At 48.5% G+C, this 27,372-nt stretch overlaps 4 protein-coding genes across 8 annotated transcripts in view; 1 reads left to right on the top strand and 3 right to left on the bottom strand.

Moving 5' to 3' along the window:
- The window catches only part of kcnt1a (potassium sodium-activated channel subfamily T member 1a), a 26,062-nt gene extending 20,584 nt beyond the window's left edge, over positions 1 to 5,478 (bottom strand). For both annotated transcript variants that reach the window (XM_062477426.1, XM_062477427.1), the window contains exons 1-2: positions 5,117 to 5,478; positions 2,322 to 2,483 (exon numbers count right to left, since the gene is read on the bottom strand). In XM_062477426.1, coding sequence (XP_062333410.1) covers positions 2,322 to 2,483; positions 5,117 to 5,277 — 323 coding nt within the window. In that variant the 5' untranslated portion in view covers positions 5,278 to 5,478. The remainder of the gene's footprint in view (positions 1 to 2,321; positions 2,484 to 5,116) is intronic.
- Positions 1 to 27,372, top strand: part of notch1a (notch receptor 1a) — a 145,446-nt gene that overhangs the window by 75,345 nt on the left and 42,729 nt on the right. The window lies entirely within an intron of this gene.
- si:ch73-29c22.1 (kelch-like protein diablo) lies at positions 5,839 to 14,579 on the bottom strand. Of its 4 annotated transcripts, none has more exons than XM_062477471.1 (8): positions 14,400 to 14,579; positions 10,828 to 11,036; positions 10,038 to 10,221; positions 8,080 to 8,223; positions 7,822 to 7,955; positions 6,603 to 6,814; positions 6,187 to 6,293; positions 5,839 to 6,044 (listed from the first exon to the last, which is right to left on the bottom strand). In XM_062477471.1, exons 1-8 carry the CDS (start codon positions 14,411 to 14,413, stop codon positions 5,981 to 5,983), a joined length of 1,068 nt encoding a protein of 355 aa, XP_062333455.1. In that variant the 5' UTR covers positions 14,414 to 14,579; the 3' UTR covers positions 5,839 to 5,980. The 4 variants fall into 4 exon arrangements, with proteins under 4 accessions (XP_062333455.1, XP_062333457.1, XP_062333456.1 ...); XM_062477473.1 differs by having other exon boundaries at positions 10,828 to 11,006; positions 14,400 to 14,577; XM_062477472.1 differs by lacking the exon at positions 14,400 to 14,579 and adding an exon at positions 11,272 to 11,419 and having other exon boundaries at positions 10,828 to 11,006.
- Positions 18,349 to 22,222, bottom strand: psmd5 (proteasome 26S subunit, non-ATPase 5). Its single transcript, XM_062477457.1, has 10 exons — positions 22,023 to 22,222; positions 21,335 to 21,479; positions 21,111 to 21,224; positions 20,896 to 21,024; positions 20,333 to 20,442; positions 20,098 to 20,240; positions 19,735 to 19,926; positions 19,501 to 19,610; positions 19,250 to 19,390; positions 18,349 to 18,782 (listed from the first exon to the last, which is right to left on the bottom strand). The coding sequence occupies exons 1-10, from the start codon at positions 22,193 to 22,195 to the stop codon at positions 18,525 to 18,527; spliced, it is 1,515 nt and encodes a 504-aa protein (XP_062333441.1). The 5' UTR covers positions 22,196 to 22,222; the 3' UTR covers positions 18,349 to 18,524.

Genomic DNA, 27,372 nt, shown 5'->3' with positions numbered 1-27,372 from the left:
ACACAAAGTGATATATACTGTAAGTCTGTCCACCCTTGCCAGACAGCTGCGTTGTCATCACTACCATTTTAAAGACGGTGCACAGTAAACAGCTTTCAGCTTGGTCAACAATGGAGGGACGGCCAGAAGGAGAAAATACATAAAGGTTCAAACTGGAGATAGGGACAGGAAGGTTAACTGCTAATGCCACCTGGGTCCCCATCTTTAGTGCTGGACGTTTGTCATGCCCACCCAGTCAGGCACAGAGAGAGAGAAGAGAAAAAAAAAAGAGAGAGAAAAAAACATAAATAATGACTGGTAGAGAGACACAGCCGGAGAGAGAATGAGAGAGGGAAATGGGAAAGGAAGTGAGATTATGTGTGTGACTGTGAGAGAGAGTGAGAGAGGGAAATGGGAAAGGAAGTGAGAGTATGTGTGTGACTGTGAGAGAGAGTGAGAGAGATTGCGAGAGAGAGTGAGAGAGATTGCGAGAGAGAGAGAGAGAGAGACATAGAGCAGAAAGAGAGAGAAATGAGAGAGAGAGGTGAGTTGTTATCTGTAGGTTTGACGTGGGCTTTTGTGTGTCGGACCCACCGTAATAGCTTTGATGGATGTGAGTGAATAAGGCAGATGTGGCCGGTGACATTTACAAAGCTGCGGAGGAGACAGAGACGAGAGACCCCGAGAAACGCTCCGTAATTAACCCTGCCAGACACACACATGCATGCACACACACACACACACACACACACACACACACACACACACACACGCACACCCATCTCTCTCTCTCTCTCTCTCTCTCTCTCTCTCTCTCTCTCTCTCTCTATCTCTCTCTCTCTCTCTCTCTCTCTCTCTCTCTCTCTCTCTCTCTCTCTCTCTCTCTCTCTCTCTCTCTCTCTCTCTCTCTCACTCTCTCTCTCCATCTGCCTCTCTCTCTCTCTCACACACACACACACACACACACAGTCCTTTATACAGTATCTACCTTCAGCAGCAGTGAAGTTCACACAGGCAGAGAAAAGGAAGTGGTACTAGGCAATTCAAATAATCCCACAACAAGTTTATCACATGCATTATGAAACAGGTTAAGACTACGTTGCACAGTCAGTCTAGACTCTAGAGGCTACAGAAAAAATACAGACTTCATAGAGAAAAAAACACGACTTCAAAGAAAAGGTTCACCGTAAACCCGTGCGTTACCAAATTTGTTTCTACTTTATCAACCCTGACTGTTAAATAAATACTGTTCATCTAATACAATAATATTAATATTAATAATTCTACAACTGAATAGAAATATATAAGTATTCTGTATACACTGCTGGGTAAGAAACGGTTCTACGGATCTCTCTGTACTTACTGTAAGTCGCTCTGGATAAGAGCATCTGCTAAATGACTCAATGTAAATGTAATCTTTCCAGAGAGTTGAAAGGACTACATAGTGACATAAAGACATAAACACCATAGAGTGTATTTATAAGTGATTCTGAAATGGTCTGTCAGTACCAAACGCGGAGAGATACATTTTATAGGAATTCAGGGGAAAAGATTGTGTGAGATCGGGGAACCACCCACCTAGCAGTGTGACGGCGGGGGGACGGGGGGACGGGGGGATGGGGGGCATATTGATCCACTTCTCACTGCTAACTGGGATTAGCTGCCCGACCACAGACTTATCGTTGAAAGACAGAAACAGTGGCTCCACTGTCACCTCCTGTGGTTAGTTCTAACAGCAGAACCTCTAAGTGCCACTCAGAAGAAGAAGAAAAACAAACCCCTTCATTGTGCAGCCTCTGCACCTCCCTCTCGCTCTCTCTTTTCACTTGCGTTATTTTACTTGCGCTTTCCTAGCTTCTATCAAAACAGTGTTTGATCGTCTTACTATGGCAAAGGCAAGGTTTGTCCTCTGGCATGGTGCAAACCTTGCAAATGAACATAGATAATAGTTACTTTTTAGTTAGGTTTGCAAGAACATCGTAGTGGACGCCTTTCCTTCCTCTCTAGAACTGACAGTGTCAGCTGACATCTGAGCCTACAGCATGAGGAGACTCTGAGACACTTCAGCACCATGGACAGCGCCTACCATTCCTCACCCAGCAGCACAGTTCATAGCCTGCACCTCCCCGCCCTCCTATCATGTTGCAGTCCTTCCTCCAAAGCCTTCTTGCCTACACCTTCGTGCACCTCCTCTCGAAGTCTGCCTTTTGTACCTCGCCTGCTTTGCTCTTGCTCCCTGACCTCCTCGTACAGAAAGCCCTCGTTCTCCCTCTGCACCTCCTACCGCTTTGCTTACGCAACTCTCGAAGCTTCTCCGGCACCTCCTCCCCGCTCCCTCCTACCTGTCGTCGTTGTGGGAGCTCAGGTCTCCCAGCAGCAGGTCTCGGAAGCGGAAGCGTGGCTGCAGGGGGGGCACCTCGGTCTCCGCCTCCGTCTTAAGGGCAGAGATGTCCAAGAGGACCCCGCTGGAGCTGCTGCTGGTCCGGGGGGGCTCCGGAGAGGAGCTTTGTGGGGAGGGGCGGGCGGGGGAGGGGGGCAAAAGAGAGAGAGGCAGACGCAGAGTCAGACAACAGAAAGGAGGGTTGTGTTGAGGAAGGAAGGCAAAGGGAGCCGCTTGGACTGAGCGGAGGGAGGGTGGATGAGGAAGGGGGGGGTTGATGGTAGGAAGGAAGGAGGGAGGAGAAAAGGGGAAGGGAGGGGGAGACAGAGTGTAACGGTCTATTCCGTCACATCTGTCCCCCGACTGGGACGAGCGTTTGCGGCGTCCCGCATCATCGAGTGGCTCTGGTCAGGGTATGTTTCATCCGTTATACTAACAACAGACCCCACTCATTCAGCATCAGCCCATGCCAGTATTATCAACCCTAGTGCAGATGGTCCTAGACAATGCAGTTAGTGTGTCTGAAGGTGCAGTATCCTGTATGCCTCATGTTGACTCATGCATACAATACTGCATAGTTCACATACAGGAACAAGTGTGTTGCCTAAGTACATGCTTGGAGGACCTGGTCATGCAGTTTCAGGAGCTTTGTCCCTCCATCCAATGCAGAAGAAGAAGAAGAAGAAAACCAACAGTACAAGAGGTTGATATCCAATCAGCAGTGCGTTAGTACTGTATGGGAATGCTGCTGTTGAAGCAACAAATAATGTATTAATTCCCCAGAAAATGTAATAACACCGGAAAATGTAATACATTTCATTGATTCCATGTCTCGCACTGAGCTCTGACAGCTCTTAACATGCTGAGGAAGTTACCCCTATCGGGGGACCTGGGGTCAGATTGACATCTGCACTCCATGTCTTTAGTATGAGGTAAACGAGAGAGATCTGACCCTGGATCAGTCGATAAGGGTGAATGCTGCCTCTTCCTATCCTACTGTATGAACTGAGGTGTGGAGCCCCTTCCACATCGTGGAGTCTTTGAGTGACACTTGGCATGCGTTAGGTAGGTACGGATGAAAGTAAGGAAGAGGGGATGGGGGGAAGGAGTTACCTGTCGCCATGGGAACAGTGTGTGTGCTGTGCTGGGGTCATGCCTGCCTCCCAGAGGTGGTGTGTGTGGGGGGGGGGGGGGGGGGGGCAGAAACCCAGTGTTTACAGTGAAAGAAGGATAAATGCACATAAGTAAAACAATTAAGAACAACCATTGGTTGACTTACCTCATAGTCCACACGTAAATACCTACCACACTGTAAATATTCTGAAATATCAATTTTAAAACAAACGTCAGTAGAGATTTTGGAACTAAGAGTCTGATGCTTCTCACTTTGTTGGGCATCTTTCTAAACATGCAGAGCCCAACTAACCACTTCATATGACCCCTGTTATGGTCAAGAGGCTCAGTAGCTGCTATTGTTCCTGCTCTGAGGCTTAAGGAGGAAGGATGAAGTCACAGTCTGGATGAGATTGCTAATATGATTCAAGACCTGGACCTCCCCAATCACTTCTGAGAGTGCTCCGATGCCTCCCAATCTCAGAGCTATGAGTGTATCTATGACCGGTCTTTAATACATCCCTATTAGAGTTCCGTGGTTTTGATGCTTTTCTCCGACTAATCCCTATGATTGGCATCTGGTTAGGGCCTCAAAAATCCCCTATCCAATTATCTTTTGATAGGTATGCCATGCTAATTGGCTAATCATTATCTGATGAGCTCAGAATGCTCAAACTGAGCCAGAGAGGAAATCAACAAACCGGGATTTCATATGGACGTTAATTAATTACTGGAGTATTCCCCCTGCAGTTCGAAGGCTGTCTCTTGCAGCCTGGTTGACTAGCTGGCTGGTTCAGATGAGTCACTCTGATGACTGTCCCCAGTCTGGCTGCTTCTGGCTGGCAGAGTTTGACAAAGCACTGACCTCGCTAATGAATGGGTTCCTCAGCTTATAGCTATGGGGATGGAGAAAGAGGAGCAAACAGAGAGAGAGGCAGGCCCCATAATGCCTGGGAGTTCATGACACGTTACATAAATATACTAACTGCTCCAATTATTATTCATGTACTAACATGGAGGTCTGTCTAGCATGATCGTTGAGCTAGCAGAAACACCCATAGATATCTATTCAGCTTTCTCACCCCATATTAGTTAAACATAGCAGAAACTGGAGCTACACACACACACACACACAGTAAAATATCTAGGCACTCAGTGAAAACCCTGTGTGAACACACACGTACACACACATGAATGCACCTACTGTATGCATCAATACTGTACACACTTACACATACGTGCTGGCAAACACTCCTATATGCATGCACATACACGAACACATACACACACACTGGGTGGAGATGATGTTACACTTTTAGAGGCAAATTTGATAATTCTGAGGTTATATTTTCATCCTACAGAAAGTCATACAGTTATATACCTGTGCTCACAGGCGCAGTCTATATGCTGCGAATCTTCTATTATATTCTTCTAAATCTTCTATTTCATCTCAACTCAACTACAAATGTAGACTGAATGTGCATGGAGAAAATAGTTCACGGTTCAAAAAATATCGGCGGATAACTCGATAAAATTAAACTGCAACTTTTTTCAATTAAAATGCCAATCAGTCACATTTAGTATTTGTAGCATTCATTGTCATTTGAAGTAACATTATTATAGTAAGTGATAGTTTTTCTTTACCTGGGCGTGTGGTCGTGCGCAGTCCCATCATCGTACACAAACGTCTGGTTGGTGTAACATTCGCTGCACATTTTGGCCGGAGCTCCGGCAGTGCCGTCTGACGGGGGGTCTGTTGCTGTAAAGTTCCCCTCTTGAGAGTCGTTGTCCTGGGTTAATGGCATCGGAGGCTGGTCTGAGGTGGAGGTAACCCCTTGAGCAACCTCTCTCTCAAGGTGGTCGTATCAGCTTCCTCTGCGCATCTTCTCAGGTAGGTAGGTAGGTAGATAGGTGGATGTGTACTGTAGTGGTACAACCCTGCGGTCTTTAATTATTGTGGTGCAGGCGCGCACACAAGTGACAACTATCAGCCAACCAGCGCTACAACCACATGGATCAAATGTTGAGGTGTTCCATACTCTCTTGTTCATTAATGTGACAAGATTGTTGTCATTAATGTGACAAGTTGTTTTGAGTGGAACTTCTCGCAGATAACAGATACGACTGACTTCGAACCTCACAAATGTCGGGCACTGAAGGTTTGGTTGTGGTAAGGACGATAGCTTACTACACTTTATGACAGCAAGAAAGACAGCAACATGAAGCGCGTCTTGGAAGAATTAGGGATACTAGCGCCCTCTGCTGGCTATTCCTACGCCCATAAACATTTAGCTCCTAGCATTGAAAATTATTTCAGGGCAAGCGGGTATACACAAACACAGAGATAAAATACATCTCATTCTCTACATGTGGCTGCATAACAATAGCATATGTTTATTCAGGTTCATATCAACAGTGTCCTTGTTTATTTGTTGACAGTATATACAATTTATATTGATATATTCCGGCATTAACATGGAGTAAACAGCAATCAGGAAGTAGAACATTCTAAAAGGGTTTGACCAGAGCAATATGACCACCAGGGTGCTTGGACTTCATGCTGCCAAAGTGTCTGTGAAAACAGAGTAGAGAACATCATCTGGACATATGGTTAACTGGAGTAGAGAGTTAACATGTAGCACAGAATGAAATGAAATGAACGAAAGAAGAGATTTTGTGCCACGTACACGTATGTGTGTGTGTGTGTGACTCACCTCCATGAATTGGTCTCATGCTCATAAGCCTCCATGGTTTTGAGGTCTGTAACTCCGTCAGTTCCACCTACAGCCAACAGCATCCCATTAAACACCATCAAGGAGACCTAGCACACAGAGACACAACAGCATCCCATTAAACACCATCAAGGAGACCTAGCACACAGAGACACAACAGCATCCCATTAAACACCATCAAGGAGACCTAGCACACAGAGACACAACAGCATCCCATTAAACACCATCAAGGAGACCTAGCACACAGAGACACAACAGCATCCCATTAAACACCATCAAGGAGACCTAGCACACAGAGACACACACAGACATGAGGGAACAGCGGATTGGTTCGGTTGTGGATCAATGCAGCATTTGATGGATTTCAAAAAGTATCGAAACCTGCAGAAACCTCCCACCTGGTGCCTCTTGCTCCTCATTGGTCGGACCGGGGTCCAGCGGTGCGCTTCCGGGTCAAACTTCTCCACAGTGCTGAGCTCCAGCAGCAGCTCGTCCCGCCCCCCGGCCACGTACAGGCGGTCCAGGAACACGGCACAGCCCGGGTTCTCTCTTGCCGTCAGCATGGGCGGGCACATGGCCCAGCAGCCATCCAACGGGCTGTAGCGCTCCACTGTGGGGGGGTCAAGGGTCAGGGGTTGTGTTAGTGTAGGATGGATCCTCATTAGTCTAAGGGCCTGCCATCTCAGCTGACACTGTTCCAGAGGACAGGTATAGCTGCAGTCATGAAAAAGGCAGGAAGTCAAATGTTAAGAACGAAGACCATTCAAAGTCTATTGTTTCTCTGCCCAGTGTAACAGGACGTTCTGACCACGTAGATTGGTACCAATTTTCTCCCTCACATGCAGTCAGCAGTATAATAACACGCATTTGGAGCTCAGGGGCCAATGATGTTCAGTCTCTCCCTGCTTTTATTCCTTCCCCTTCCATTCTTCCCCCCCTATTGCTCCAGTCATTCCTCCCACAGGCTGGTGGCTGACAGATGAATGAAGTGCGTTGAGAGTGAGTGACGGGCCCTGTAGACTCTGACCTCCGTCACAGAAATAGAAAGCCCAGAGCCAACTGGCCACAAGCCCCACATACCTCAGAGCAGTCTGCGACGAGGCCTTAACACTGCAGACGCCATCTGCTGTGTGTGCGTGTGTGCCTGTGTGTGTGTGTGTGTGCACTTCTGTGAATTGTGACGATAGTGTCAGATGTGTGTGTAAAACGTGGCATAAGCTTACAGCCGTTTGGCACCCCAGCAGTGACATCACTGGTGACCCCTGCTCTTTCTGACCTGGTCCTCAGGGGTCTCCACAGGACACATCACAAGTTCATGTCCCAGGGTCCCACTAATGTCAGTATTCACACAACTTTACCTTCCCCAATAGCCTGTAGTTAAACGTGCCTGGAGCAAGACTGCAGAACTTGAAGCCACGTTTACTGGAATACTTGGACTACTGTACTAACCCCTTCAAAATGTATGTTATTTTCTCTGCGGGCGTGATAGTCACTAATGCAACGTAAACAACACCTGAAAATTCCTCACACCAAACTTAATTTGATCACCTCATGTCCGCACAAAACGGTATGCTGTCCCCAGATCTGCTGAGTGTCCAGTGGAACCTGGGTGTGTACCTGAGTCCAAGGGCATCTGTCCATCCGTGCCCCCCACCACGTAGAGGCAGCCCCCCAGCACCGCGGCGGCTGCCCCGGCCCTGCGACGGGACATCGGGGGAAGCTTGGTCCAGGCGTTCCTCTTCGGGTTGTACCTGAACCCAGGAGAAACCGATTCAGACGCGTTTGTCCTGGTGAGTGTGATGTGCGTGTGTCTGTGTGTTTATGTGTGTAACTGTGCTGTGTTGTGCGCATGTGTGAGTGTGTACGTGTGTGTACCTCTCCACAGTGTTGACGCAGGCGACCCCGTCGTGGCCCCCCAGGGCGATCAGACAGCTGTCCATCTCCAGCAGACACACTCTTCTGCGGGGGGCACTGAGGGGGGCCACATCTCCGCTCCAGGTGTTGGTCTCTGGGTCGTACCTGAGGGGGCAGCAGGGAGGGGTGGAGTTAAGGAGGTATTGGGCCTGGCAGTGTGAATTAGAGATGATTCATGGGAAGCATGGAGGGGGGGTGATAGGAAAAATGTGATTGTAACTGTCAAAAGCTCTACAGCTGTCTTTGAAGAGCTCTCTGAGTTCGTTGAATTTGTTTGTTTTAGATACTGAGGTGTTACGAATGTTTAGGCTTCTGTATGGCAATATCGTGTTTGATAAGGAGTTCAGCTGAAGTTTTTACCATGGAGACCTGACTGTACTGCTGCTTAGGTAACATTGCGTGCGTCACTGTGTGATGTGTCATTCATTGATTTAGGTAGAGTAGCCCCCCCCCACCCCCCTTCCGGTCTCTCTCTCTTTCTCATTTCTTTCTTCCTTCTTTTTCTCCTCCAATACAGAATATCTGAGGGATTAAGACATGGGTTAGATACATGAATTATTAAGGAATTAAGGAAGTCAGTTGGCTGAGCGGTGAGGGAATCGGGCTAGTAATCCGAAGGTTGCCAGTTCGATTCCTGGTCATGCCAACTGACGTTGTGTCCTTGGGCAAGGCACTTCACCCTACTTGCCTCGGGGGAATGTCCCCGTACTTACTGTAAGTCGCTCTGGATAAGAGCGTCTGCTAAATGACTAAATGTAAATGTCTAAATGAATTATCTACAGAAATGTTATATTGAAAAGGAGAGCCGTTGAGGACAGCTCTTCCTCTGCAGATCAAGGACACGGCCATCTGACGGCCAGAACAAATAAATACTCTGCTGTTTTAGATGGAGGCAATTTGATCACACAAGATACCTCGCAGGATTGAAGCAGCATTCACACACACACACATAAACACCAACAGTAGACACACACCCATATAAACACCCACATAAACAGTAGACACACTCACACATACACACAAATTCACAAGCACAGTGTACATATACACAGTACACACACACACGTACATAGTGCACACTCACACTAACAGACTAGTAAAACTGATCCCGTCTGGCACGCCAAACCCAGAACGAGCCGTCCTTGTGACTCTCTGTGTTGGACTACTGAGCACAGACGGTTCCTCTGCTCACAGTTTGGATGGGTTAGCTGCCTGTCCCTGGGTGTCATCAGCCGGCACTGGGGAGATGTCTGCTACCTTACTTTCTCACCTTGAGAAAGTGGTAGAATGAAACGGCCACGGCCGTGCCCTTTTGTGTTTTGTTTTTTTCCTGGTTTTCCCTGGCCCTAGTGATGTGTGCCTCCTTGTGTGCGTTTCCGGTCCTGGTCTTGTCTCTCTCCTGGCTCCCTGCACCTCCTGTGTTCACACACCCTGCTATTGTCCCTTGTGTTATCATCAGGCCCTCTGTGTATGTTTTGTCACGCAGTCGTCGTTGAATTGGTGAGTATCTCTGTGGTGTTATCTAAGTGAAAAAATATACTTTTGTTTTTCAAGGTAAGAGAGGAAAGAGAGAGAGAGAGACAGAGAGAGTGGTGAAAGAAGAAGGGGGGGGGGGGTGAGTAAAGAAGAGAGTGAACAGCATGCAGCCGTCATCAGAAGTGGTCCATCACTCCTAGACAACATGGCTTTGGACCTGACCTTCTGGAGCAGATGATCTAGATCTAGGACATGACCTAGTCTGTCTGACCTGGACTCTTGTGTGGCTATTCTGGGTCTCCCTGACGTCATCAGAATTTAGGATTTCAACCCATTTGGAAGCAGGTGCTGAGTCACATGACTTCTGATGAATAGGGTAAAAGTTCACGCCAGTGTTCTACTATGGAATTTGAATGGTCATAATTAGTTCCGTGAACTCTCACCTTTCCACGCTGCTCATGCAGGTGACGTCATCGTACCCCCCCACGGTGTAGATGAGCCCCCCCAGTGAGCACACTCCAGTGTCGCCACGGTGACGGATCATGGGGGCGGACATCTTCCACTCGTTGTGCTGGGTGCAGAACTGCTCCACTGGGCAGGAGGGATCGTCTCTGCTCCAGCCACCCACTGACACACACACACACGTACATACACACATGCACACACACACACACACATCCAACACACGCACACATTGAACACCCACCACATACGCATAAGTACATCGAAAACACACCACATACGCACGCGCACGCACACACACACACACACAGGATAGTGTTTTCACAGCTGCTTTGTCATGTGAAGTTGGAGACAGTGACAGCCGTCTGCTGCCTGCATGTCATGTCCCTTTTCCAATAAAGTCTGCAGGCATTTTTACAGGGACCCTGTTTGCTCTGCTGTCACCAACATACAGCTTGTGGTGAGAGAGTCCTCCCTTGAACCACACAACTCGATAAGCCTAACACACACACAGATGACACCCAACAGATTATCAAAAGCAATGAATGCCAAAACTAAAGATGATATAAAGAACCCAGAATGAGAGAAGTCAGACTCTCTGATGGTCAGAGCACAGTGACACTCTACAGCCGCTGCTCAGGCTGGCTCCCAGTGTGGGTGTTCTTAGGAGAGAATCCCATGCATAGTTATCTCTTTGAAGTGTCCTTCTTTATACAAGCCTTGTAGGTAACCAGGAAGTGTCATCACCCCCCAGGGTGTGGAGGGACTGACCTACGTAAACCATGTCGGAGGCTTGGGCGGAAGGGATGGACGGGAGTCTACTGAGTTTCTGTCGGTTGGCGAGCGGCCCGTTGGCGCTGGGTCGACCACGGCGAGCCGTGGCAATGCCTCCGGAATCTTGTCCGCTTTTCGGCGGCATGGCCAACGCTTCTGACTCTCCCAGACCCTCGCTGTAATGGAGAAGACAATAGACCAGTGCTCTGTAAAATATGAAAGAACGAAACAATACAATATTCATGTGCCAGCTCAAGCGTAAGCTATGTAGACTGTCAACACAAACAGAACACAAAAATGCATGTAATACTGGATGGTGATAGTGGAACATGTTTTCAGTCAACTGTTGCTTAAAAGTATAACACAAAAAATGGATCGTTTCATAAAAGATGATCCGAGATAAGACAGGCATTCTGAAAGAGTTGTGTTAGTAGGATTTACCCTTGCTCATTGTACACCCCCATCCTCCTTCAGTCCGGACTCAAAGACACTGAGGGCCCAAGAGCCTTAGGTCTACACCCCACCCATCGCACGCACCTCGGAACCCCACACAAATTCCTTGCAACACACTCCCATACACATCCGTCATACATGCTACACACCCTCTCCAGACACACACACACACAACACACACATTCCGCAGACACATTCCTTACAAACACACCCTGTCGAATACCCATGTTGGTATCAATGTTCTTGAGTCCTTATACAGAACGTTGTTTCACATGGCCAGATCTGGTGAGTCACAAGCAGCAGACACTGACAATGTGTTCTCGAGACCTTTAGAGTCTCAGAATTGGATCAAGTTCCCTCTCTAACTGCAAACGTGTCTGCTTTGCATATTGCCATGTTTCTCTTTAAAACCGCGAACACGTCTGCTACATATTCTGTAATTCAGTGTGTGTGTGTGTGTATGGGTGTGTGTGTGTGTGGGTGTGTGCGTGTGTGTGTCTGTATGTGTGTGTGTGTGTGTGTGGGTGTGTGTGCGTGTGTGTGTGGGTGTGTGTGTGTGTATGGGTGTGTGTGTGTGTGTGGGTGTGTGTGCGTGTGTGTGTGGGTGTTTGTGTGTGTGTGCGTGCGTGTATGTGTGTGTGTGTGTGTGTGTGTGGGTGTGTGTGCGTGTGTGTATGGGTGTGTGTGTGTGTATGGGTGTGTGTGTGTGTCCAGCCTCAGAGGCCTAGTCCCTCTATTCTGACTCACGCTCAGTATATCTGCGCGTGAATTTTCACAGGCTAGTGAACAGAGCTGATCTCCTCTGTGTGCATTTCCAGATGACAAGAGATCTACAGGCAACTGGCCAGGAAGTGAGAGAGAAGAGAGAGAGAGGGAGGAGAGAGATTTGAATTCTAGGTTTCAGTTTTCTGTAAAATCTGCAAATCTGATGTGAAGATGTGGAGGATACACAAACACACACATCCACACACTCACAAACACACACATCCACACACTCACAAACACACACACATCCACACACTCACAAACACACACATCCACACACACACTCACTAACACACACACATCCACACACCCACAAGGACTGCTGAATTTTTACGGAACTAGTCAATAGCACACAAACCTAATTTGCAGCATTTCTCAGGTTTCCAAGGTAATGAAAGAGACCACACAAACCCCACAGTGAACCAGGTGAGAGAGAGTGTTTAGTCATGGCTTAGCAGAATACACAGAGAACCCACAGAACATGCAGACCAAGGATCCACCTTGAAGACTCTCTCGGTTTGAATCAACATTGTTATCAGTTGGATACTAACTGATTGTAATATGCTCCTCTGTCTTATCATCATCTACAGTTTACTGAGTACATGTTGGACATAGCTCATGTTAAATACCAGCCGTTTCAGCCAGTCCTGGGATGTGATGAGATGTGGAGAGGAATCCGCTCCAAAAGGAGCCTGCATGCATTTGGTATAAACTAAGAGATGGGAGTGAGTGGTCGGTTTCAGCAGAGTAGAAGATCGGGGTGAATAGAGTTAATCTGTTGTTACACTTTATTTGGAGAGTCCCCTTCAGGCTGACTGCAGATGGTCATACCATTAAGAAACGATTAACAGGATGTCAACTACAGCTTAGCTGATACTCAACCTCTGGCTGGACTTAGGTTTAGGCTTAAAGGTAGGCTTTGTGGATAGTCATTTGCCATTTGAACATCATAGACAGATCATCCACATATTGACTCTCCAAATATAGTGTTAGTGAGTTTTTAATAGCGACATCCTTTATTAGTATCGGTGTTACCAAACGTTTCCAGTGTTAGTCACAGTTTAGCATGCTGTTGGAATCTTCATCCTATCTGGTTCCCAGAGACAGACTGGAAACTCGATCTGGAAACGTCCTCTCCACTTTTCAAGCTAATTTATAGGGTTTCTACCCCCCCCCACACACAGACACACACACACTGCTGTCATCCCACTCTCAATGCCTTCGACTGCTGTTTCTGCCTGGGAGAGGTAGAAACACAACTGACATGCCTGATGACAAGATCCCTCCGGGAGAAAAAACGACAGGAGCAGAAGGGGATAGAAAGATGCACATTCTGACACTGACACTGACACACACACACACACACACACAGGCATGCAGGCCACCTTTGGTGAAGGACAAGCACATCATGAAGCTCGAGGGGGATATATTGAGAGAGACAGAGAGACAGTCACCACATACCAGAGGAAACACAACACCTGTGTGTGTGTGTGGGTGTGTGTGTGTGTGGGTGTTTGTCTTTGTAGGAAGATGAACTTGTACGATGTTCACATGACAGAGAAAGCATGGAGTCCCCTATAGCTCATCTGCGCCCTGAGTTATTAATAATTGATAGTTACCTATCCTACAGTAATGATCACTCATTAACAGAACGGAGGAAGTAGCAATGAGATTAGAGCAGGACAGGGAGTCGAACAGACCCTGGAGATAGAGGACACTAGGGGATACAGGGACATAGTGAGTTAAAGCTGTGTAGGGGTTAACTCATTATGTCCTCGTATCACTATAGTGACGGTGGAGGGAGACGCACCCTCATGGACAGCAGAGAACAACAAATCCCTCTCGAGTCACTAACATCCCCGACCATCGTGCAGGTGTCACTGCGAAGCCTGGTGCTTCCACCCCTCGCGCCCATTCCCGGTTCGAGTCTCCCGCGACACAATAGACAGCTTCTTCTGAACGCTTAAACCAGAAAACGGCGCATAAAAGCTTTCAGTTCTATACGGCAGGAAGAGGACGGAATTTTAGAACAGTGAGTCAGTAAACAAGGTGCCAACAAACTTTTGTGAACCGAACAGGAATTCAATCTCCATACCAAACATGCATTTGAAATCAGTCAAGGTAACGGCAGACCGTTCTGCAGAAAATCCTCAACTTCGACCAACCTCTTCCAATATTCCAAATGAAAAAACGTCATCATCATCCTCTACCAAAGATTGAATGCCTTCTAAAGCGCGTGAAGACGACCAAATTATGAGCAGTCACAAATATTGAAAGCAAAAATGTCAGAAATGCTTAGTTCAGAAATAAATCAGTTAGAATGGAAAATAGAAGCTGGTATCTGTACTTACGCCTTTGAGGGCATGGTGATGTTAATCCTGAGGGTTCGACTAATTTCCAGTGGTCCTTTGTGGGCTGTCTTCTACTGTACCCCTTAGTGCTGTGTTTCTTTGTGCTGTGTGTGTGCTGTGTGTGTGTGTGTGTGTGTTCTTTTGGTACAGGAGTGCTCAGACGTCTCATTGCAGAGCTCTTCTGACCTCTGGTAGAGGAGGTTATGGACATGTGCTTTTTCAGTACACCCACACGCACACACACACAGACATACACACACACGTGTCACCCACACACTCAGATGCATCCAGTGAATGTCTGCCATCTCCAGAAGCCCCAAGCAGACAAACCAAGAGAAGTATTCAGGTACATTCAGTGAATGCCTTTTGTGTTCCACACACACAACTACACACACACAATGTAGCAGGGATGATTCGTCAACTTGTGGAATCAGTTTGCAACACAGAACGTGTGTGTGTACTTCTGTGAGTCTGCATGTGTGTATGCAGGCGCTGACAAGCTGAGGGTGAGTTAGTGTGTTCCCTTTTGAAAGACAAACAGCACAGATAGCTCGGGGGCCCTTCACAGGAGGACACAGGGATTCATTCTCAATATACCCTTGCAAAAAAAATCTGTATGGAATACCTGTGCTCTTCCTACATGAAGCCTCATGGCGACGGTATGTCCCAAAGTAAGAGACGGTCAGCTTGTCGACATGCTTGTTTCCTTGCCTGGGATGTCCCTCTGTGATGAGTGATGAGGCCCTCTGCTCGTCATTAAAGTATGCATGATGGAGGACGCTCTCCTTGAGAACGCTACCTGAGCTGGGTGAGAGAGGTGGATACAGTTACCTGGGGGGGTCAGTTACCTGGAGGTGGGAGCGTTGTGCCAGCCTGCTGCGGTTGTTGACGTGGCCACAGAGGCATCTGTGTGTTCTCTGGCCGGAGCGTTCCAGTGCTTCTGGTCAGCCGTGAAGAGCCACACAGCAGGTTCAGGAGCACAGGAGCAGGTGGTTTGGAGACATCATGCAGGTAAGCTAGCTGTTGTGGTCCCCTGTAGCATTAGGAATGGCTTGACTCTGTCCTCGGTCTGTCCCAGAGTGTCTGAAATCCTGTATACCTTGTATGATTGTAAGATCGTTCTTGTTCAGTTTTTGAAACGGAATCGTAGTTTTTTAGTTTAGGTTTTCGCGTGTCTTTCTGATAACCTTTCTCTTGTTCTGACACCCATTTGTTTTTCTTTTTTTTTCTCTCTCCTCCTCCTCCTCCCCCCATCCCCTCCTCTCCAGTTCTCTCTGTGTAGGCTGCAGACCCACCAGTGGTGTTTCCTGCTCTTCAACGTTGTGCTGTTCCACGCTCTGCTGTTTGGGGCAGACTTTGTTGAGGAGTACCTCCTCCAACCCACCCCGGGTGTATACACCGACAGCATGGTTCTGGACATCAGAGAGCGGGCCAGGAAACTGGACCTGAGCAGCTCCCAGGACAACGTGTCCCAGTCTTACCCCATCAGCAACCCCAACGCCTGCCTCAACTCCGACCTCTTCCTCCTCACGTTTGTCTTCAGTTACCCCGACAACGTCAGCCAGCGGGATGCGGTGCGAGCCACCTGGGCCAACCTATCACACGTACAGGGTTTCCCCGTGCGGACGCTGTTCTTCCTAGGCTCCTCCCCCTCGTCGGCCGACCAGGAGGCCGTCCTGAAGGAGTCGGGTCGCCACGGTGACCTGGTCCAGGGTCACGTGACCATGACCTACTCCTTGCGCAGCCAAACTGAGCGGACCGTCCTGGTGCTGCGCTGGGTCATGGCGTTCTGCCCCATGGCCCGCTTTCTGCTCCTGGCTGAGGAGGCCGTGTTCGTCAACCTGCCCGCCGTTGGTGGGTACTTGCTGGGGCTGCGCAGGCACCCCGAGGACTTGTACCTGGGGAGGGTGATCCACAGAGACCCCCCGGACCGAGACCCCTCCAGCCCCAGCTACCTACCCCCTGCCCTCTACCCCAGACGTTACCTCCCCGACTACTGCTCGGGCGCCGCCTTCGTCCTCTCCCAGGACGTGGTCAGGAAGGTGTACGTGGCCTCTTCCATCGTCCGCTCCCCGGTACCGTCCGACGTGTTCGTGGGCCTGTGCGCCCAGAAGGCTGGAGTGGTGCCCGTCCACAGCGCCAGGTTCTCGGGGGACAAGCACGTCCGCTACAACGCCTGCTGCTACCGTTGGCTGTTCAGCTCGGCAGGGGTGGGGGCGGAGGAGCTGGGGCGGGTGTGGGGAGGTGTGGGGCAGGAGGACGATGGTTGCTCCCTCCTGGAGACCTACTACGGCCTGGTGGCCTGCAAGGCCCTCACCTACCTGGACAAACTGTCCTCGAGCTCCCAGCGGCAGGTGGTCAACAACTCTAATGGCTTTTAAGTCATTTTTGGGGTGTGTGTGGGAATATATGCGCACACAAAGTGAATGTGTCCGTTCTAAGGCCTCGTGCCCACAGTTGTGCTGTGTTTATGTGTGAGTCCATGTGGAGAACGTTTTGTGTGTCGTCGTTCTTGTCAGGCAAGGTGAGTGACGTGGAACGCTGACTGGAGCAGACTCATGGCTGTGGGCCAGACAAACAGACAGTAGATAATTCTAGAAGGCAGGAGTGACCAGTGGAACCAGACTGCTGAAGAGAGGAACGAAGCCTTCCTAGTATCAAGTTTCACTGTTGTGTTGAGTGCGGCTCCCCCCACTGGCGTCTCACACAGTTACATCATAAAGGGACCACATAGAACTATACATTCTGCTCTGTAAAAGGGACGTGGCTGAGAGTGATTATATCAAATCTAATAAAGCCTTCTTTGCTCTGTGGGTTCTTGCATTGCTTTGTGTTTTCTGGGCCAGCACCAGAACCTCCTGACCTCTGGACCAGATCCCTGCTCTGTATCCGTTCTGCAGTTAGAACATGGGTCCCTGAGGTCCAGTACCAACACCCCCTTTCCTTTAGAATATTACAGTATTAAAGCATAACAGCATTTCTGGGAAGTGGCGGAGAGACAGCTTTAATAATTATTACTTTGTTTAAATGTGGAGGAAAGTGGGATTGTTCTCATAACCTAATGAACAGTTTTTAATTACCGGTATCTATCTTAGAGGTAGTGGTCATCTTTGGGCTCCTCCTGCTCAGTGTAGTTGACCCTGGGTCTCTCTCTCAGGTTCCTGCCTCTGGAGAACTGGATCTTCTCTGCTGCCCTGCTCCTCCTCACACACTCTGCCTTAGACAGGCCTGGTACACACACACATCATCCTCAGCCCCGCTCCTTCTGACACACAAACACAGAAATCACAAAGAGATACACAGACAGCCAGCGTCCATCACCTGAAGTTGACAGATCACATTTCTCCTGGGGGGCCTCTGGGCCTCCTGCCCCCCCTCCCTGAGTGCTCTCTCTGCTTGGGTACAGCCAAGAGAAACATGCCTCTGAAGAGTCCTCCAGCTATTAGATCACAAATGGACTGCATATATGTCCGAATGTGTGTGACTGTGGGCGCACGTAGCAAGAGAAGGTAGGCCTTCCTCTACCGCGCATCTCTGACAACACATCCAAAAAGTTCTCGTTGGGCAAGTGTGAATTTAGATTAAGTGGTCTGTCTACAGGTCAGAGGAGGTCTGGTCACACGCTATTGGTTCTCCATTACAGCCAGGCTTCTCCAGCCATCGTCTGATATCTATTCTAGGAGACATTACTCATCGGTCTGAACGAATGTCTCCACACTCCGCAACTCATGTAAGTAATGACGCCGACCTTCCTGTCCTAAACCCCAGACTAAAAGATTCATTAACGACCAGACACGTTAAGAGAATTCAGATTATAGGTTAGAAATGCCAGCCTTGGATTTCTGAGGTTCTGTAGCTTGCTGACAGTGTGTGTGTGTGCGCGCGTGCTTGTGTGGGGGGAGGGGTAGTCCATGGCACTCAAACACAAGACATAGAAATAAAAGACAGATGACAATGAAACAACTTATTTACTTGTAATGACAAAACATAGCAAATACAAAAACAGGAAATTCATTAGTCAAGCCAATAAGGTCAGGATGGGATTGCGCAGACAAAAGATTTCTAAACACCGTTGGTCCTGGGTAGTTCGGAGTACAGAGTTCTACATTGGCTGCACGTGTGACCTCACTCGGCTCCTTCAGTGTCCACAATGGAAATGGCCGTGACGTAGTAAGGTCCCTCTCTGAGGTAGGTCTTCAGACGGAGGTAGTGTTGGCTACCCAAGATGGTGGCCGCCGTCGAGGAGCCCACCAGAGCCCCCACCAGCTCGAACTTGGCGTCCTTGGCCTCCTTGGTGGGGCCTGCGGCACGGTCGACGACGTACTCCATGAAGCCCGGGGAGCTGAGCATCATCTTCTGACCCCACGGCTGGTGGGCGATGGCCTGGGGGGGAAAGAAACGCATACCGACAACATTTACATTTAGCAGACGCTCTTATCCAGAGCGACTTACAGTAAGTACAGGGACATTCCCCCGAGGCAAGTAGGGTGAAGTGCCTTGCCCAAGGACACAACATCAGTTGGCATGACCGGGAATCGAACTGGCAACCTTCAGATTACTAGCCCGATTCCCTCACCGCTCAGCCACCTGACTCCCCCGACAACACTTGGGTCAGGGTCTAGAAGTGCCGTATAACATGTCCAGACAGAGATGAGTGGGCGAAGTGGATTAGGCTTTCAGTACCAGTCTCCTGTCGATCTCTCGGTCACCCTTCTGTCCATCCCCCCCCCCCCCCACACACACCCCGCCATTCTCAACTATCCATTTCCTACTCCTAGCCCCCCTCCCCTCTCTCTCTCTCTCTCTCTCTCTCTCTCTCTCTCTCTCTCTCTCTCTCTCCCCCAACTCACAGTGAAGATGCGGAGGGCTCCACAGTGCAGTTCAGGGAAGGGCTGGGTGCTGATGTTACGGATCATGTCGATGGGCTGGTCCGACAGCAGACGGAACCAGGACTCGGTCAGGAGCAGCAGGTCCTCGGTCTGCTGCTCGGTCTGCAAAACACACACACATTCAAATAACAGGTGTCGCATCACTGCTGGCGAAGAGGCATGAATGATGCAAATTCAGACACGCACGCCAACTGCCGGAAGAACACACACACCTGCAGAGTGAGAAGGGTGGAGATGGCCTCCAGACAGCGCACTCTCAGTTCTGTAGCTCCGCTGCTGGCCAGCTGACTCATCCTCAACAGCACAGACTTGAACTTCTCACCTGGGAATACACATACACACACACACACACACACACTCACTATGTTTTTACCACCAGAGAATAGCTCAACTGTTACAATTCTGTTCCAAGTATTACTTCTCCAAGAGAGTAAAAACACACATACCCGTCTTCCCGAGGACTTGCTTTCCCTCCACAGTGGAGCCCAGGACGCCCAGCGTGTCCAGGGCCACGCCGGTCATGACGGGGTCGGGGTCCAGGGCCATCTCAAACACCTTGTTCTGGAAGGCAGGGTAGCTCTCACACACCTGCTGAGGGCTGTCCATGATGGCCAGGTTCCCAAAGAACTTCACCAAGCCTGGGGGAGAGGGACGGGCGGGAGGACGGTCAGAGATCACAGGACTTAACACACATGGACGCATACGTAAAAAAAAAAGAAGCTGTTTCACACATGCAGATCTGCCGAGAGTTTAGGGAGAGGTCTGTATAGATTGATTCTTTCGATATTCCTTTACACTGTACCACTCACCAGGCAGGTAGAAGCTGGAGAAGGGGTCCGAGTCAGCCCCTATAATCATGTTGGAGATCTTGTCCATGATGCCCTGCTGTGCCAGGTACTGGCGGCCATGTTGACTGTGGGCAAGTGAGGTCGCCATCTCAATGGCTGTCACCCTGGAACAAGATGGAAGCTACTTAATAAGGAAGATACTAAGGAAAGAGATAGCATTTTTTTTTTTTAAGAGACGGTGAGTTTCAGTCCTCACCTGACCAGTACATCATCCCCAGTCAGCTCTCCCAGCAGCTGGGAGAGGAAGCCACTGTTGGCACAGTACCCCAGAGAGATGGCCGACACCGAGGAGAGGTCCACTACCAGCTACACCACCAAGGATAGGAGGGACAGGAGAGGTCATCAGAATCAGAATGGGTTTTATTCGCCATGAAAGTTTGCACAGACAAGGAATTTGCTTTGGCAGGAAGGTGCAAACATTAAACCTATAGGAATCTAAAATTTAAATATGAGGACTAACTATACTAAGGGTACATAACTAGCAATACTAAGTGGAATTATAATTAACATAAACTATACAATAAAATAAAATATAAGTTGCAGTAATTTACAGAAGTCATGCCAAGGAAGTTGTTCTCAAATTTGTCTTTTTCTTTGCTAACCCTTCCGTTTGGCTGCAGGTAAATTGCTGCAGTAAAGATGATTGGACAATCTCCTCATGAACTGACCTACATATTATATATATAATTCATATATCAACACAGCCATGTGCACTATGCACTTATATACTTGTATGGTTCCGTATGGTATTGAACGCACCTCGTAGATTCTGTATCTGACGATGTCACTGGTGGCCATCACATCCTTCAGTTCTTTGAAGAGGTCACTGCGGAAAAGTGCGTCTAGGCCGGGTTTGGATTCACTGAGAGGCGTGAGGGCTTTGATCGCCTGTGGGATTGAAAATATGAACACTTTTATAACACCGTCTTAATCATGTAGAGTATCTAAATACTCAATATCATCGCCCTTCTAACCTCTTTGCCCACAGAAATCTTCTCCGCCTCGATGCAGTGGATGACCCCTCGCAGAAGGTCATGGTTGTTCAGGACCTCTGTGACTGCCTCAGGGTGCTTCACAATACGGCTTATCTACAGGACGAGTGTGAAAGCCTTAATTCATCACACTTATCATATGCTAAAAGCGATGATTATGCGGATGTATTGCTTTAGGCTCAATGTATTCTACACTTCCAGCCTACCTGTGTCAGGGCTAGTATCTTGACGGAATCGTCTGAGTGGGTCAAGCCGCTCTTGAGTTCATCTCGGCAGTTCTGGACGAGGTGGACGGGGCTGAGGGCCTGCAGGACACGACCCAGGATGTCCACACACAGCTCAATCTGCACACTGAGGAAAAATACCAAGCGTCAGAGATTCGCTAATCCAGCAAGCCCATCTGAAACAGCAAAACACGCTCGCACTCGCAGTCGACTGTGGTCGCACATGTCCCCTTTGTTGTAGCATTCATAAATGGTCCTTGCTGGACCTTGTTCCTTTCAGCCATCTAGCTCATGCTTTTTGCAGTACTGTAGATACCTAGCAACCTGGTAGTCTAGTTAACTTTGTTTTGATAATTTGTTAATACATAAATCTAAATCACGAGGGCGTTAATTAAAAGTCTGTTATCCTGCTAAGTAAACTAGCTACTCGTTAGCTTTCAGACTTGGTAAGCATTAACTGTGGATCAAAGCAGGTAAATAAGGAAGAAAACATAAGCTCATTAGCCAATACGCTGGACATGCATTTAGCTAACTAGAAAAATGCAGAGCAAGAACTAAGACAGCCAACTATCTGGAGACAACCTAGTCAGCACCCTGTAGTAAAATGGCTAATTAGCTTGTAAAGAGTGTAGCTAGCTTGAGTCAGCACTAGCATTACAGATTCACAGACCTGTCATTTGTGTTCAAAAGAGAAAATATAACATCTAGCCGCTGTCCACGGACTGTGTCACTGAGGGCGTTCAACGGGATGGCTAAAAGTGCAGTTTTCAGAACTTCCAATTCTTCAATAGGATTTTCAAGATCTGAAATTTCTGCAAGCAAACTTCCAATGGAGGCAGCCATGATGCTCTTTGTTTTGGCGTCAAACTTGCGTCAATTTAAACCTCCTGGAATTTCAAAATAAAAGGCCCCATGGTTAAGTAACTGCGTTTCACAATTGTATGGTTAGAAAAGTAGGCTAGTAGTAACAAACTACTAAAGAGTACGCTTTTTTGCTCAATACAATGCACTAATGCAATACGTTGAGTGTTAAAGCAACGAAAAAGTTATTTAATAGTTTACTACCAGAGAAAATATTTGTTAACCATCCTCCACCAATAGATGGAGCTTGTAGACTGCACGCTTCCCTTTTTTATTCACCCGCTTACACAGGCATCGTGAATGCACAGGGATGCTATTGAAAAGCACAACGTGCTGAACTTAGCAACAAGCACGCATACAATAGCATATGTGTAATTAGATTTCAATCATACAGAAACTGAGTTAATAAAAGAAGGGTGAAGAAAAGTATTAAAGCAAAATGGACAGAGGGTTCCTGACTGGTCAAGCAGGAGCATTGAGGCTGTCTGATAACATCGGCTACCTGTATGTTTGAAATACAGCAGCCTTAAACCTACTACATAGGAGCCTGTTCTCTTCTAAGCAACTGTCACTGCAATACAGTCGAACAACACCTTTCTATCTCCTTCTATTTGAATTCTAAGTCAAGTATATGCTGCAAATCATTCCCTTCCCCATCTTCTATAGAACAAGAACTGCGAAAGAAAAAAACACAATTCTAGATATTTAGCTCTTCTGCCAGTCATCCAGAACATCTTTGATCCCCTCCTCTCCTGGCTTAGCTCCAGCGTGTGGGGGTAAAGCCTGTTCCTTCTGCTTGTCTCTCCCCATCAGACCAGGCTGTTCAGAGCCCCAGCCTTACCAGCCTGTACCTCCTGGCCAAACACCAATTATCCCAACAATCTGTCTGGCATGCCGCCGGTAGTGCTCGCGGATCACTCCCCGGGATCAATCTGGATTAATCTGGATCAACGCCTCTGGGTTGTGGCCTTGACACAGCACGCTCTCTAGCCCCCGTTTTGACCAGCCAGCCTCCAGTTAGTCAGCAAACAACTAATCAACCAGTCAACTACTAGCCAGACAGACAGACAATCAACAAACTAGCCATTCTGCCAATCTTAAGTTAGCCAGCCAGCCCACCAGCCAGCCAGCAAACCAACCAGCCAGCTTCCATCCAGCCTGCCAGCCTCCAATCTTGACACCACAGGGTCTCTATGAAGGCCTCAAGGTCAATAGCATGTTATGGCAGCTACTTCCCATTTGATGTGATAAGATTAACCCTCCAGCCAGCCAGACTCAAGTGCCCCCCAGGAAGAGTACGGTTCATAAAGCTGGTCAGTCAGTCAGTCAGTTAGGAAAGCAGCAGATCAGAAGCAGCAGTCACCCAGAAATAGATGGTAAAACCAGAGTGGCCTAGCTGGGGATGATATCAAGACAAATGTGCTCTTAGCTCTCTAGTTTACATTTGACTCTTATTTGGCACTGTTGGGCTTACATACTTTCCACTAATGGAGTATGCGGAGTGGAGGAGAGGCGGAGGAGAGAGAGAGCAGCCACCTAGGGAGACTGTCAGCAACTCAGGAACATTGTACTGGCGTGGCCGGCCTCCTGTCCTGCGGTCCTAGCAGTATTTGAAATAGGAATACTAACATGAAGTCATGGGGACGATGCCAGGGCAGAGAATTATTAAGTGTGTGAGCCCCACAGGAGTCCTCCTGGTCTGGAGAGTGGTGGGGCTGCTGTAGCTTTTGAAGAACCCTCAGTGGGTGAGAGCTGGGAGGAGATTGGCCAGTCTTCTTTGTCTAAACAAAAGCCAATGGCAGATCTCCCTCCTCAACCTCCTCACCCCCTAAACCCCATCACCCCCCTCATCCCTGTCACCCTCCTCACCCGTTCTCCCCCTCCCCATCTTCCCTATCACCCTCCTCACCCCATCTCCCTTGTCACCCCTCCTACCTATCCCTCTTCACCCCTCCCTTTCCTCCCTCCTCCCCCCCCCCCCCTCATCCCCAGTCTCCAAGTGGGGGCAGTGTTCCCTGGGGTCAGGTAAGAATCCATGCTCTGTGCACAGCGAGTCCTCAGGACACCCACCGCCACCTCAAACGGCCGTCAAGGTGTTGGGATTTTCCAAAATGGAATGGAGGGAAGGGAAAGCCTGTGACTCCCTCCTCACACCTCCACACACTCACACACACACACACATTCACAAACACACAAATACACTCACACACCGCCTGCTGTGCTTGTTAATGTGAGGTTGTGGGGTCGGTAAACTGTATGTGGGTGGTTCAGTGCTCAGGGTTGCTAATGAATGCCTCTACTCACTGAACTACCTATCTACAGAGGAACCCAAGGAACACCCACCCACCCACCCACCCACCCACTCCTTTCCTCCCCCAACCACACACAAGCACAAACTCTTTCTCTCTCTCCCTCTCTCTCACACATCTACACATACAACTCTCACTCTATCTCTTTGCAGACAGGCAGGCTCAGATCAAAGCCCAAATAACTTATTTAGACTATTAACTCTGACTGCAGGATGCTGGAGGTAGTCTGTCTGTTAAAGGAGGGCGACTGTGGTGGAAATCAATGGACCATCTGATTAAAGATTCTCTTACTTTCATTGGTCGTTTTAATCAACTTGATGGAGGCACTGTGGTGTGTATTTGTGTTTGTGTGAGGGGGAGAGAGAGTGTGTCCGCACATCTGCTCTCGTGAGAGAGTGTGTGTGCGTGCAAGGCCGATGAGTGTGTGAGAGAGGGAGTGAGAGAGAGTGTGTGTGCGTGCAAGGCCGATGAGTGTGTGAGAGAGGGAGTGAGAGAGAGTGTGTGTGTGCTGTTTATGTGTAGAAACTCCACAAGTTGTCAGGCTTGTGAGCTGTGTGCAGGGCGTGTGGGCTGAAACCCAATGTTCATGTGGCCCTCTGGTCTTCACTCTGCTGCGTAGAGGCCCTATAACCTCAGGAATAAACGCACTCCTCTTGACGACATCTGTGGTCTCTCTCTCCCCCCCCCCCCCCTACTTTTTTTTTTTTTACAAACTTCATAATCTTTCATTTGAGGTTTGGGTTACCATGTCAAACCAATTTTTTCTTTCACCAATCCCAGCTCTAACAGTACCTGCTGTTCATTGTAGATACTTTTATTCTATTTCTATCATTTAATCAGATGTAGCTCTTGGCTGTCCATATGGTGGGTGAGAAGTAACCTTTTAAAACCTGTTGCGTTTGGAAGTTTCCATAAAATCTAATGCAATACGTTCCAGGAAATGAATTTCTCTACATCTTATAAGTGAACATTGGGCCATGGGGCATTCCAGTATCTATTACAGTCAGTTCTATCTGAATGTTTGGAGTCTTGTACGGAAGAAGTGGAAAAGTGCTTCATTCATTAGCAGTGAGGAGTCAAAGGAGTTTCGTTTTCCATGATGTATAGTGGTCCATTTTGTGTGGCCATAGATGTTGGAGGAGGAAATGGAGCATTTCAATAACTTGAAATGCTGCTCTAGACTTTCAAGTCATTGAAATTGTAGTCTAATGTCTAAAGTCTCACCCTCTCCTCCCCTCTCCCCTCTCCCCTCCTCCCCTCTCCCCTCCTCTCCTCTCCCCTCCTCTCCTCCTCTCCTCCTCTCCTCTCCTCTCCTCTCCTCTCCCCTCCTCTCCTCCTCTCCTCCTCTCCTCTCCTCTCCTCTCCTCTCCTCCCCTCCTTTCCTCTGCCCTCCCCTCCTCTCCTCTCCTCTCCTCTCCTCGGTTCTCCCTCCTTTCCTCTCCTCTCCCCTCCTTTCCTCTCCTTTCCTCTCCCCTCCTTTCCTCTCCTCTCCCATCCTCTCCTCTGTTCTCCCTCCTCTCCTCTCCCCTCCTCTCCCCTCCTCTCCCTCCTCTCCTTTCCTCTCCTCTCCCCTCCCCTCCTCTCTTCCCCTCTCCTGTCCTTTACTCTCCACTCCTCTGCTCTCCTCTCTGGCTCTCGTAATATCGGGTGTTCTTCAGTTCCCCACCTCAGAGACATCGCTGATCCTTCTTCCTGGAAGGGGATTACCCTTTAATGAAACAAACTCCCCCAGTAACTCTTAAGGGATTCCAACTACTGTTTTAGCCTGACTGTATGTACTTTAATGTCATACATTCTAATTAGTAACCTGCGTCTGAACTAAGACACAGTGTGGGTGTGCAGGTGTGTGTTCAAGAAGTCAGATGGTGTGTTGCCTTACAGTAATAGAGAGAGGAAGGAATGGAGGAGAGTGGAAAGGAGGCCAAGTCTTAATGGGTGGTCACACCTAAATTTCGCTTGCTTGCTAGTATTCTGTAGGTTCAAAACGACATATTTTCGAACACTATTTAGTCTTTACCCTCTATCCCTGTATCCTAACTGGTGATGCAGCATCTTTCCGGTTTGACAGTTTATCCTTGAACTAAAAATGAAACAAACATGGACAGCCTGAAATCACTCATATCAGAGCCTCTTCCGGTCTGAAATAGCTGTGTAGAGGTCAACCGCACCTACTCTATTCCTATTTGTTCAGCATCGGTGAGTAACGTCATTTCACTGGTCAAAGTTCAGCCAGACTGATGCCCAAGCTCCTGTGCCCTCCAAACACATTTTTCTCTTGGTTTTCCAGCCACTCAAGCCGGGTGTGCACTGCATCACCTCTCTCTGGTCAACGTAGAGTCCAAGTTCACGTGTCTGTGCTGTTACGAGTAGAACACAGACCCGAACATAAAGAGCAGGCCACTCATCTCTCAGCTGGTACCAGCTAGCAGCGAATCCTGTGAGCCCAGTTCCTGAGGTACCTGAGGTACCTGAGGTTCCCACTGAGGTTCCCACTGAGGTACCTGAGGTTCCCACTGAGGTACCTGAGGTTCCCACTGAGGTACCTGAGGTTCCCACTGAGGTACCTGAGGTTCCCACTGAGGTACCTGAGGTTCCCACCGAGGTTCCCACTGAGTTACCTGAGGTTCCCACTGAGGTAAACTAGTGAGGCCTGGTGCTGACTCACCTCATCATCATGGCTACAGTCTCAGTTGAAACACATATACAAGGGGAGTAGATGGGTTCGGATCTAGTCTATAATATGTCATTATAGATCTGTCATTAGTGCAGTTTCGAGGTTGGTGTCGTGGCATAGCTGCCCTGTGGCAGTAACAATCTTTTGCCATTCACATAAAACATTTTGGGTCAATA

The sequence above is a fragment of the Osmerus eperlanus genome, chromosome 14, assembly GCF_963692335.1.
Source record: "Osmerus eperlanus chromosome 14, fOsmEpe2.1, whole genome shotgun sequence".
Taxonomy (NCBI): Eukaryota; Metazoa; Chordata; class Actinopteri; order Osmeriformes; family Osmeridae; genus Osmerus; species Osmerus eperlanus.
This window is presented reverse-complemented; position numbering and strand designations above follow the sequence as displayed.

What these genes read in the sequence shown, in the direction of transcription:
- si:ch73-29c22.1 (XM_062477470.1), bottom strand. Translation starts at nt 11,294, where the DNA reads ATGGGGGTGTACAATGAGCAAGG. An exon ending in TGCGTCAACACTGTGGAGAG is followed by an intron (nt 7,956 to 8,079) that starts GTACACACACGT and finishes TCCTGGGTTCAG; the next exon opens with GTACAACCCGAAGAGGAACG. An exon ending in CATGAGACCAATTCATGGAG is followed by an intron (nt 6,045 to 6,186) that starts GTGAGTCACACA and finishes CTGTTTTCACAG; the next exon opens with ACACTTTGGCAGCATGAAGT.
- psmd5 (XM_062477457.1), bottom strand. Translation starts at nt 22,195, where the DNA reads ATGGCTGCCTCCATTGGAAGTTTGCTTGCAGAAATTTCAGATCTTGAA. An exon ending in CCACCCTTCTCACTCTGCAG is followed by an intron (nt 19,391 to 19,500) that starts GTGTGTGTGTTC and finishes TGTGTTTTGCAG; the next exon opens with ACCGAGCAGCAGACCGAGGA. An exon ending in GAGCCCTCCGCATCTTCACT is followed by an intron (nt 18,783 to 19,249) that starts GTGAGTTGGGGG and finishes TTTCCCCCCCAG; the next exon opens with GCCATCGCCCACCAGCCGTG.